At 38.8% G+C, this 12,686-nt stretch overlaps 1 protein-coding gene across 1 annotated transcript; it reads left to right on the top strand.

Annotated features, from left to right (window-relative positions):
* Positions 1 to 5,134: 5,134 nt before the first annotated feature.
* On the top strand, positions 5,135 to 11,184 carry LOC117416044 (G-protein coupled receptor 4-like). The gene is made up of 2 exons (XM_034027071.3): positions 5,135 to 5,617; positions 9,208 to 11,184. Exons 1-2 carry the CDS (start codon positions 5,582 to 5,584, stop codon positions 10,321 to 10,323), a joined length of 1,152 nt encoding a protein of 383 aa, XP_033882962.3. The 5' UTR covers positions 5,135 to 5,581; the 3' UTR covers positions 10,324 to 11,184.
* The last annotated feature ends 1,502 nt before the right edge of the window (positions 11,185 to 12,686 follow it).

The following is a 12,686-nucleotide window of genomic DNA, read 5'->3' as shown; positions in this document are numbered from 1 at the left end:
AAGGGTTTTTATTGCATGGATGAATTTACAAACCAGTTACTACCAATGTGGCACCGTCAAAGAACAGAATTACAGTAACATAAAGGCAGTGAATTTCAGGAGAGGAAAACTGTCAAACCAAGTGTAAAACATTAACTAACAACAATGATCTCTTCATATATATATACATATAAAAAAAAAAACTTTTATTTTTGTATTCTATTGTAATCACACCTAGTGCTGGCAAACTCAACAAATATTTGCATCTTGTTTCTGATAAACGGTAGCTATTGAGTCTATGCATAGTGTATAAGCAAACTAGTGCAATACTTTTGCAAAGCAGGGGATACAATAAGAGCACAACACGCGACCCAGAGTATACTCCACACCTGCAGTTCAAAATGTATGAGATCAGGCATTTTAAAACTACTGTAAACACGTACCTCTGCAAGGGATGCCACATTATATACCATATCTTATATCTTTTCACTGCCTTAAGTGTGTTACCTGAATACCGGGTTACAATGTTTCCAGTCATTTACAGTGGGTTACTCTGATTGATTTCCCCATACAACTCTTTCTAAGTGGATTGAAGCTAAATGCATTGCAAGTGCGGGCTGGTAACTGCACAGGCATTGGCTTTGATTTCCTCATTCCAGAACATTGTGATCAGTGTTTGGGGTCAATTCCTGTGTTTTTTCAATTTCAATTCAATTTCCAAATTCATTTTTTAAAATCAATTCCGAATTCTGATTCTATCGAAGGAATTGGAATTTATATTTTCGGAGACATAATAACTGTTGTGATGGTTCCAACTGCTGTCATTTTGAAAGCCAAAGTAATTGACTCACAAACAGTGACTTCAATTGAAGTAATGGCCACTGTGAGGAGCTAATTTTCTTTCAACTCTTGGTTCTACCTATTCTGAACTAGATTCAGGTCAAAGTAAAACAAGGCTTGGGCACTCCTCTGCTTTCAACTCAGATGTGAATTTAGCTGAACGCTAGTTCTACAGTATAGGGGACATGTAACATTTATTTGCCATTTAGTTTTCCTGTCTTTAGATAATGTGTGTTTGTGAAACAAACAGTGGAGGTACTGTATACTTTACATCAGTCCTCTTAGCTGAAGATGGCAGAAGCCATAACAAGACATATTGAAGACAGTGGTTTATTATCAGCTAACAGCAGTTATATATTCAGATAGAAAAGTCTGTAAAAATGAAAATAAATAAATACATACATTCCAAGCATAGTTCTTCAATAATTCTCTGCTTTGGCTCATTGGTTAGTGATGTGAGGGCAGCTTTTCTTTTTCTTTACAGTATCCCAATATCAGTTTTTACTAAAACTATTATTCTAGATTTTAACCAGAATACCAGGAAAGAGAAAAAAAATTCAAGAAAAATGATAGCTACTAAAAAATATCTCAAAGTGACAGTGTGTGTGGACACAAAAATACAGAGAACAGAGAGAAAGAAAAATGAAAACATAAAAAAATATTGCTTGTTTCATTTAGCCCTTTTGCTAATACATTCCATGATTATAAGCCAGGCAGCATTTAAAGTTAAACCTTTTACAGTTTTCTTTAAAATAATCTTTAGTACATTACTTAGGAACTATTTATTAAACTTTGCAGCAACTGGCAGAATTAGCTGGCTCATCTACAAAATATTAGCGGGGCAGGTATGTTCAACAACGTCTATCACCATGCCATACTACCTTACTGGGTTTGCCTTGCCTTGTTTATTGTATTATGAGTAATTTGATGTATTGCAGCCTGTTATTCATGCCAGCGTAATTATAGAGGAAAACCAATGGAATTTCCGTAAAGTTTGGAGTCTGTGCCATGAAGATTTTGGACATGCTGCTACCCTGGCCTTCACTAGAGTCAAAATGAAGAAATAAATCTACAGCATTTGAATCTGTGCTATGAAATCTGAGTGTTGATTGTTTTCATAGACAACAGAGACACTCCAAAACATTAAAATTTGCATTCCATACAAAACTTTCCGTTCGAAAAACACTTAACTGAAGTGCTCATAGAGCAGGTCAAATTAGGAAATCATCGCCACACTTTTATATGGAGTTTGTCAGGCGTGACTTTACTGTATGCACTAAGTAGACACAAAACACACGGTTTCGTGTCTTGACAAGTTGACAATCTTTGCAACACAGAGGGAATTGTTTTTCTTAACCCCATGCTAAATGTGTGGGTGTCCTCATGGTGCAACAATTTGGTGTTAGCAATGCACCGCCCAACATAACCGAAATGCCTGAAGAAGGAAAAAAATAAAAGGATTCAAAACACCGAGTCTCGCAAATACACCACTAGCAAAATCGGGGTATAAGAGGAGGACCATGGTATGGTAAAGTAACCCTAATGATATAGGTCAATGTATTAAACGAAGCATTACTTGTGTTAATATGCTTTGAAGATGCGACCTTCGCTTTCTGTGTGTTTCGCAGCTGTGCTTTGAAATAAACAGAAGAACAATAACGTGTTAATAACATTAACACATCTTTGTGTCTGACAGAGACGGACTTATAATCAAATGATTATCGGTCCGCTGTAAATAATGTATTTTTTATTTTAGTCAGGCTACATAAAATAAAGCATTTCTGCTGTTACTACTATCATCCAACACATACACAACAAATGCCTGGGTAGCTACCTTGAATATTATACTAGTTCGCTCTTAAGACCATAAGCGATAATTACTCATAGAAGCAATCACTATTTACCAACACTTACTGCAGTATAATGCTTACAGACAAGCCGTATGTATACTACAGAGATTAATAATCATCATTGTTTTAAGTACGGGACCCATACCTTTGCGCTCTAGTACGTTCAAATGTATTATTTCTCCCGTTCGAACCAAGTTTGCCATGTCTTTAAATTATGTACGTCGTCCCTGCTGACTCCTAGTTAGAGGTCTTTCATTCCCAATAATATATATTTACGTTTTTTTGTTTGTTTTTTAAGAATTAATAAACCAAACCCAGTCCCCACTTCTTCAAAGTACACAAATTACAAAAAAATAAATTTAAAAAAAAAAAAAAATCCTTGTGCCCCGCTGTGATTGGTCGGACGACAGACGCTTGAGAAATTGCTGTTGGTTCCGATGCGCTGTCAATCACGCAGTTTCCGCCTTCACTTCCTCATCTGACGTTCTTGAAGTCGCGGACGGGAACATTTGCATATTTTTTTTTTTATATATATATATATGTATGTATGTATGTATGTATGTATGTATTTATTGAGACGAAAGTACAGCACTAACCAGTCCAGCAAGCACAAATTGGTTGTCGGTGTGTCTAATTACCTAAGTTGTAATTACCTGTGAAATCCTCTGTATTCAGCATCGCTATAAAATGCATGGTTCAATCAATTACAAGTACAATAAAATACGGGATTTATAAAAAGCGCCTGCTGCGAAACACTTCAAAGCGCTGTGTAAATAAAATGACTTGTCAAAAATATTCTGAATCTCATTTTAATCTATGTGAAACAATACATAGTTTAAAAAAAAGAAAAAAACTTCTAGTCTGTGTATATTAGGTTGTCCCACAAAACAGTTTAAAATTATGTTGGTTCATGGGACATTTCCCATTTTATCCCACTCAGACACCTTGCTTACTAAATATCAAGGTACCCCAGAATTTATAATCTATGATACTGGTCAATGTGATACCAAACTTGGCAGCCACTATTGCAAAAACCTTCATCTTGTGCTGCCTGATTCTAATGTTCTCTACCCACTTTGGTCTATTCTTGAGTGTATTGCATGCAACGTGTTGATTAGTGATCAATAGAAAGAGAATGAACTGTTAATCAAAACATCAGAGAGACATTTTCAAAGTGTTTCAGTAAACTGCATTTTACAAAGGCACACTTTAATTAGGCATCTTAAACAACTTATAAAAAAGTTGAATGCTTCATCGTTTGTGTCTATGTGTTCCTTTTCTCTTGCTTTTTTAAAAATTAATTGCATGTGTGGCCGATTAAAGTCATCAATTCAATTAGACATTTAGACAACCACTAATTTGCCTATTTGACAATTTTCAAAGTTTTTCAGTTCCAGTGGTCTGATTTCATATGCACAATAAATCAAAAGAGAAGTAATGGGGTGTTCTAATACATTTGCACACTACTGTATCTAGGACTGTTTACATTATGTTTATAAGGCCATTTTGATTAATAAGAATAAGTCTGCAGTTTGAAATTAATTCATTTTCAAAGCAGTGTTTTTCCTAAGAGAATGCTTATAACACTGAAATTCCTTACAATAGCTTTGTGAATAGGGCCAGTATAGCACTATTCACCTTGTCAGATGATTAACTAAGCCATAACACTGGTATGCAGAAAAGGACAGGATCTCATTGTGAAGCCCAAAGCTTAAGAAAACTCTACAAACGTCATTAGCTCTTCAGTAAAATGGCACTGGGAATACACAAGCCATTGTGCTGGCAAAGCGGGAGAAACTGTGATAAAGCAATCTTTTTTTTTTTTTTTTTTTGTCTCTGCAGTGGCACGAAGGGGGGTTGTATATTGCAAGGGAACCCCCCACCCTTGCTGAGGTCAAGCTGTGATAGAGACAGCTGGTGTTTTCTTTGAGGGGATATGCAAAAATAAGTCAAGCCACAGCTTGTTTAGCCCTCCCTACTGCATGCTGGTTTGGGAGTCAGGGTTGCTAGTCAGTTCGATTTTTTTTTTCACTTTAAAACATTTACATATTAAATATATTTTAAACATACAGTATGTATTTTAGTTTTGTATCTCATTTCTGAAAAAAAGGTATAACAAAAGGTGTAAATGATTAAAAAAAAAAATAATAAATCAGGACGTTTCAGACAAAAACCCTCTTCAGTTGTGTGGAAAGACAAGTAAACACAGTGCAGGAAACTTGTTATTCTATGGGACATATTTTCAAAGCGTTTCCTCCAGTCTTTAAAAACTCAAACCAAACTGTTAAGTTATATATTTCAAGTTCTTTTCAGCGCTCTCTCTGTGTTTTGTATCTCACTTGTGTGTCACTTAACAGGGTCATTTCTCATTTAAATAAATAGGAGTTAATTAAAGAATGGAGAAAACGGATTAATTAAATAATGGAGAAAACCAGGCTCAAAATGTCCTATTAAAAAAAAAAACACGTTTTTTAAAAGTAAAAAAAATCTTTCCCTTCAGTGAAACTCGACTTTGAAAAATTAACTTCTAACCCTCTTTAAAAACTGTTTCAAAAAAATTGATTAAAATGCAAAACTTCATTTAATTAATCAAAAGAGCTTTAACAAAACAGTCCTTAAAGCTGAGGAATAGGGCACAGTTAAAACCGCGGGAGTAAAGTGTTTGGTGTCTGATAATTACCTCAACGTGAAAATGCATCATAGTATTCATGAGACATTCCTTCATCAACAACAAAAGTCTGAAGATTCTCCAAGCAAAAGTTTCAAGGCAAGTTACCCAATCACAGCCCTTTATTATATTCTTGGCCAATAAGACTCCACATGGTGTCCAATTACAGTAGCCCACACACCTTGTTTCTGGAGGCAAAATAAATAGTAGGGGACAGTGCCCTATTGCTTAGAACAGATCTACAATGGAGCAGTTGGAACAGCAGAAAGTCTACAGCGAGGTAAGACGTATATAGTTTTTTTCTTCATTTGGTGATGCTTTAGTTGAAGACCACTGCTGGTGAAATCTGTTTCTAGTTTTTTTTTATTTTATTTTATGGCAAATATTTTACTTTCTGATTTCACTGGATTGTATGTATTCCTATACTTTCAATATATGTTTGGGAAAGGTGAGGCGGTGGATGGGGTCTATAAATCAGTGCGATGCATTAAACCAGAGGGGGGGAAAATAGCATGTATTTTACACAGCAAAAACTAATATAAGGAGTTTCAATAAGGAATTGTATGACCCACAACTGGGTTGACAAAAGCACATTTGTGGAACAAAATGTCAAGTTATACTCAACAATGTGTCCTTTACAGCAAATGTAACACATTGTTCATCACATTACGTATAAAGCATGCCTTCATTGTGAGAAGTGTTAATTCATGGATGAATGCATGTCTTATACGTGTGATCAACATCGTTTGCTACAAAGAAACCTGGAATGAATTAACGGGGGGTTGAATTCCAAATGAATTTGCAGCCATTATTTGTAAAGTGTTACCAATAATGCAACAAATGTACAGTGAAGCTGCAGCGTATTTTTTTTAACTGGCATCTACCTGTTTAATTATCTGTATTGTTATGATAACCTAATTCAATTGTGTTAACCGCACAAGTCTAAATGTAACGGTTGATTCTGCAAATATAGTCCTTTTGATGCTTTTATGACGCCTCAATATAAAACATGAAACTACAGCTAAAAAAAAATGATTCACTTATTTGGTGTTCTTCTCCCCACAGTGATGATAAAGCTCCATTTTCTATGTGTTGCTCTTGATAGCCGGCGTGAGATTTCACTGCTATGATTACAGGAACACGTCTAACTCGACTGTCCTCAAAATAGTTCGCTGCAGTTTGTAGCCCCAGCCATCCCCCACAAGTTACACCAGCTCTGTACCTAATTAGGTGTTTAATGCCAACTTTAAAAAATACTTTAGGTGTGTGAGAGGCTTGAATCCCATTAAACAGTAAAGGTATTTTAACAACGAGTGGAGTCATGCTGCGCTTTTATTCCGGTATGCGCTAGTTTGTTAAATTACAGGGGTATTCAGAATGTGTGCATTGTTGCTTTATATTCACAGGGGCTGCAGGGTGCACAAACTTACTTACTGTCTTTTCAATAAGGCGTTTGTCAACCTTCCCAAAATCTCCATTACAATGGTGTTGTTTGCTACCAATGCTATGTGACTGTAATGTCCCAGCTGAGCAACTGCCAATCAGCCGACGTGACGGGGTGAAAGCCCAGCCGTTGCACCGGTGTGTTGGGAATATTGGGTTGGCAGGGAGAGGGTACAGTCCCTCACTGCAGATACAAGTGGGAATGTGGCTGGAGCCCTGAATTGAATGCTGATTAATTAGGCTCCAGTCAAAGAGTATAAAATGGGTGTTAATGTTGTTGAGTTGAGTTGGTGTTTGTTAGAGTTAGTTGGTGAAGGAGAGTTTACGTGATGGGTTTCATTGGAATGGTACATTGGTATTTGGACATATTTTTTTTCATGTGCATTTAATCCAGACAAACATCTTTCTTTAGAGATTACAGATGTCGTAATTGCATCATATTCTGTGTACAGATGTAATCTAGTGCAGTGAACACATAATAGTTTCCCTTGCAAGCAAATTGTCACCTCCAGAGTAAATGTGTTACACAGGACCATGTATGTTTAAAGGGAATTTCTGACTTAATTACTATATTATGCATGTAGGACATAATTTTGATTTGCTTTGCCATCTTCTCAACGAAACTGTACTTGATGACTAAGAGAGCCTACAAATAAACATATGAACGTGTAGTTTAAACACAGAATATTCACAAAAAAAAATATATATATATACAGTACTGTGCAAAAGTTTTAGGCAGGTGCGAAAAAATGCTGTAAAGTAAGAATGCTTTCAAAAATAGACATGTTAATAGTTTATATTTATCAATTAACAAAATGCAAAGTGAGTGAACAGAAGAAAACTCTACATCAAATCAATATTTGGTGTGACCACCCTTTGCCTTCAAAACAGCATCAATTCTTCTAGGTACACTTGCACACAGTTTTTGAAGGAACTCGGCAGGTAGGTTGGCCCAAACATCTTGGAGAACTAACCACAGTTAGGCAGCCTCAGTTGCTTCTCTCTCTTCATGTAATCCCAGACAGACTCGATGATGTTGAGATCAGGGCTCTGTGGGGGCCATACCATCACTTCCAGGACTCCTTGTTCTTCTTTACGCTGAAGATAGTTCTTAATGACTTTCGCTATATGTTTGGGGTCGTTGTCATGCTGCAGAATAAATTTGGGGCCAATCAGATGCCTCCCTGATGGTATTGCATGATGGATACGTATCTGCCTGTACTTCTCAGTATTGAGGAGACCATTAATTCTGACCAAATCCCCAACTCCATTTGTAGAAATGCAAGGAACCTCCACCATGCTTCACTGTTGCCTGCAGACACTCATTCGTGTACCGCTCTCCAGCCCTTCGACGAACAAACTGCCTTCTGCTACAGCCAAATATTTCAAATTTTGACTCATCAGTCCAGAGCACCTGCTGCCATTTTTCTGCACCCCAGTTCCTGTGTTTTTGTGCAAAGTTGAGTCGCTTGGCCTTGTTTCCACATCGGAGGTATGGCTTTTTGGCCGCAAGTCTTCCATGAAGGCCACTTCTGACCAGACATCTCCGGACAGTAGATGGGTGTACCAGGGTACCACTGTTTTCTGCCAATTCTGAGCTGATGGCACTGCTGGACATCTTCCGATTGTGAAGGGAAGTAAGCATGATGTGTCTTTCATCTGCTGCAGTAAGTTTCCTTGGCCGACCACTGCGTCTACGGTCCTCAACGTTGCCCGTTTCTTTGTGCTTCTTCAAAAGAGCTTGGACAGCACATCTGGAAACCCCTGTCTGCCTTGAAATTTCTGCCTGGGAGAGACCTTGCTGATGCAGTATAACTACCTTGTGTCTTGTTGCTGTGCTCAGTCTTGCCATGGCGTATGACTTTTGACAGTAAACTGTCTTCAGCAACCTCACCTTGTTAGCTGAGTTTGGCTGTTCCTCACCCAGTTTTATTCCTCCTACACAGCTGTTTCTGTTTCAGTTAATGATTGTGTTTCAACCTACATATTGAATTGATGATCATTAGCACCTGTTTGGTATAATTGTTTAATCATACACCTGACTATATGCCTACAAAATCCCTGACTTTGTGCAAGTGTACCTAGAAGAATTGATGCTGTTTTGAAGGCAAAGGGTGGTCACACCAAATATGGATTTGATTTAGATTTTTCTTCTGTTCACTCACTTTGCATTTAGTTAAGTAATAAATATAATCTATTAACATGTCTATTTTTGAAAGCATTCTTACTTTACAGCATTTTTTCATACCTGCCTAAAACTTTTGCACAGTACTATATTATATATATATATATATATATATATATATATATATATATATATAGTACTTGACTAGACAAGATACAGTTTGCTTTCTAAAATGATTAAACTTATTCCGAGTGTATCTCATGTTTTTTTCTTCTTCTTTTCCTGCCTTTCCTCTCTTGCAGGCTGCCGGCATTAATTCAGACAACTCCACCTTGCAGTGCAATTTTGAAAACTGTTCCTACTCCAAAGACTACGAGACCTACCTCTTCCCCACTTTCTATGGGATCATCTTCTTAGTGGGGCTGGTGGGGAACCTGATCGGCTTGGGGGTGATCGTGCAGATCCTGAGGAACCGCAACGTCCTGGGAGTCTACCTGCTGAACCTCTGCATCTCTGACCTTGTGTACATCAGCACCCTCCCCGTGTGGGCTGCCTACACCCACAACCCCGAAGGCTGGACCTTCGGAATAACCGCCTGCGACTTTGTCGGCTTCTTCTTCAGCACCAACGTCTATACCACCATTGCATTCCTCAGCTGCATCTCCATGGACCGATTCCTAGCTGTGGTCTACCCGTTGCGTTCCAGAGGTCTCCGGACTATGAAGGTGGCCATCCTGGTGTGTGTGGTGGTTTGGCTGATCATTCTGGGCTCCCATTCGGTCCTCTTGTTCCACCAGGAACTCTTCGTAGAGGCCCATGGCATCAAGCTCTGCTACGAGAAGTATCCCACGGAGCCCTGGTTGGCCCAGCTCAACTATTTTCGTGTCTTCGTGGTCTTCCTCATCCCCTTGGTCCTCTTGCTGGTATCCTACAGCATGGCCATCAAGGTGATCCACCGGAGTTCTTCGCTGGAGGTGAGGAGGAAACGGAAGATCACCGGGCTCCTGCTCAGCATGATCGCCATCTTCGTGGTGTCCTACCTGCCCTACCACATCATCCTCTTGGTCCAGTCCTACCTCAGTTATTCTGAAGACTGCTCCTGCGAGGTGCATCACAGGATCCGGCCAGCCTACAGGATCATCTTTGCTTTCACCAGCATCTCCAGTGCCTTGGATCCCATTTTGAACATTTTTGTCAGCAACAGCGTCAAGCAGGACATCATGAAAGAGGCCATCGCCATCTGGCATTGGGCAGCCAGGTTGTTCTCTTCGGATTGCCTGAAACCCCCAAGGAAACCTTTCTTGAAAACCGTAACGGAGAGAGTCAGTGCAGACAACTGTCTCGGAAACCACATCCCCGTGGGTCTACATGGGAACGGACGGATCAGTCAAGACGCATCTCACCTCTCTTTAAGTTAAATTTATTTCTTCTTGTTAGCATCGCTGGTTCTCTTTGCAGTGGAAATCTGTGGGTTTATTATGTTTTTTACTTTGAGATTCATAGATATCAACAGAAAAAAACAATACCGTTTCATGGTATCTCTCCACTTCCTGTACTAATGGTTAAATGGTCTAAGTGCACATTGACCGTAGGATAGAATTGACTGAAGCAAAGTGATCAGGTATCCGAAGACAACAGACAGTTTTTTTTTTTTAATGCTCGTATTTCACGCATCTGCAAAGAACCAAACTTCAATAGAATAAAAGTGCTTAACAAGAAGGGACCGGTGAGGGTGCTATGCTCATAAGAGTTAGGAAACTGTTTCAGAGTCTTCAACTTTTCAATTCAAATGGCTGCAAAGACTGAGAACTACAGGAAGAGCTAGACCGACAATGCTGCCTGGAACTCTTACATTGAAACGGTCAAGCCAAAATAGGCAGACACCTGAACATTACATTGGTCATCTCAGCTTGTTTGTATCCAGATATGTTGACTTGAGACAGTCTTACCTTTTTTTTTTTTTTTAAAGAGTTGTGGTGATTTGAAACACTATTCCTTAAGCAAGTCATGGGGCATTTTGTCATTTGACTGTCAAGTTTACACAGAGCACATCACTGAATTTCCAAAGAAAACCGAGTTGAACTTTTTGTGTGGCTTGCAGCAATAACCCAATGGACAATCATCCGCAGCAATGGCTTTGGAGGCAATGGCGGACGTCTGCAAGCTCTGATATAAATCAAAAAACAAAACAGGTGTTAAAGAAAAGGCTTGCCTTTTCCCCATGTGATGTTTAATGTTATGAAATTCCACTGGTTTTTATAATAAATTTACCCCAGTAAGTCTGTCATGCTAATTTCAGTTTCCTATCATGCTGTTCTCAAAATTGTACCATGTGTTCACCATTTAAATGTTTACAAAAAACATATTAAAAAAACATAACAAGTGCTCTGGCTTTTCTGTTCCGTACCACATCATGGATCGTTATCACTGTGTTACCTGTTTGGCAATGTAGGCGATAATCCTTACACCAGCAGTGCACTAGAGCGGACATTTTGAAAAGAGCTTTGAAACAGACTTTAAAGTTATAATTGTAAAACATTGTCAGGGTGTTGACAATGAAATGAAAAATGACAAGTACATTATTGAAACAGCTGTAGCAACACGTGGGGACGTGTAACGCTAGATTTTTCCGCTACTTACTCTTTTAGCATAGACTTAAATAAAACAAACATAATAGTTTTGGAATTGCAATTAATACAAATCGGTGATACAAACATCACAGAACGATAAGAGGACAAAGGGCCTGGTTGGTAAATATGTAAATATACTGATTTTTATCTCTTTTTTTTCTTCTAATATATATATATATATATATATATATATATATATATATATATATATATTTAAATGCCTGATTTGGTGGTTATGAATTTAATAAGGCGTTTTAAATTTAAATTGGTCTTATCAGGGAAGACTTACACAAATGCAGGTGCTACTTACTGCATAGCAGTTTCACTCAGTCCAGGTTTTAATACTGTATTAACTTCATTACCCCCAGTGTGTAGTTAACAAGCTCAAGTGTGTCTTATTAAATAAACTCCTAGCAAAACCAGGAATCAAACAGCAATGCAAGGGGAGCCTCATTTCCAGCCCTGCATTAGATGTGTTGCTGCAAAATGAGTTCCAATACTGTGAATACATTGGTGTCTGTTCTTCAGCTGCTATTCCACATTCATGGCAAAGCATTTAGAAAACAGAGGTGAAAGGATCAGTACGAGAGACCCCACAAGTATTTATTACTTTGCACAAATATTCAGCAGCTGGCGGGATCTTTGGTGTTTTGCACTCCTGCGGGACAGGGAGGGAGAATGGGGAATAGTATGCATAATCATACTGCAGCACCACCTACTGGCCAGGCTGCTGAATAACATCAATTTATTTGACCCCCTGATTTTCTCTCCAGTTTAAAATGTCCAATTATTTCTCCCCCCTCATCACAGCAATTTCTCACACAGCTCAGGAGAATTGAAGGTGGTGGACCAAGCCCATAACCAAGCCAGCTGCTTCTTCTACACCCAGGAACTCTAGATCGGATGTCAGCGAGCTACCAGGACAAAGGACAGTCCTGCAGGTGTCCGCCTGAGCTCACTAGGCGACTAGTTGGCAGAGAGCGCTGTAGCGCAATGAGGAGAGACAGTTCCTGCTGGTTTTGCCTCCCTAACCCGTGGAAGCACCAGAGCCAATGCCCTCCAGATCCCCCAGCCAAGACCAGAGAGTTCACCCAGCCAGGATGTGAACCTGCGCTGCCCTGAATGCATGACTCACCCTGCACACCACGCGG

This window comes from Acipenser ruthenus, chromosome 7 (genome assembly GCF_902713425.1).
Source record: "Acipenser ruthenus chromosome 7, fAciRut3.2 maternal haplotype, whole genome shotgun sequence".
NCBI lineage: Eukaryota > Metazoa > Chordata > Actinopteri > Acipenseriformes > Acipenseridae > Acipenser > Acipenser ruthenus.
This window is presented reverse-complemented; position numbering and strand designations above follow the sequence as displayed.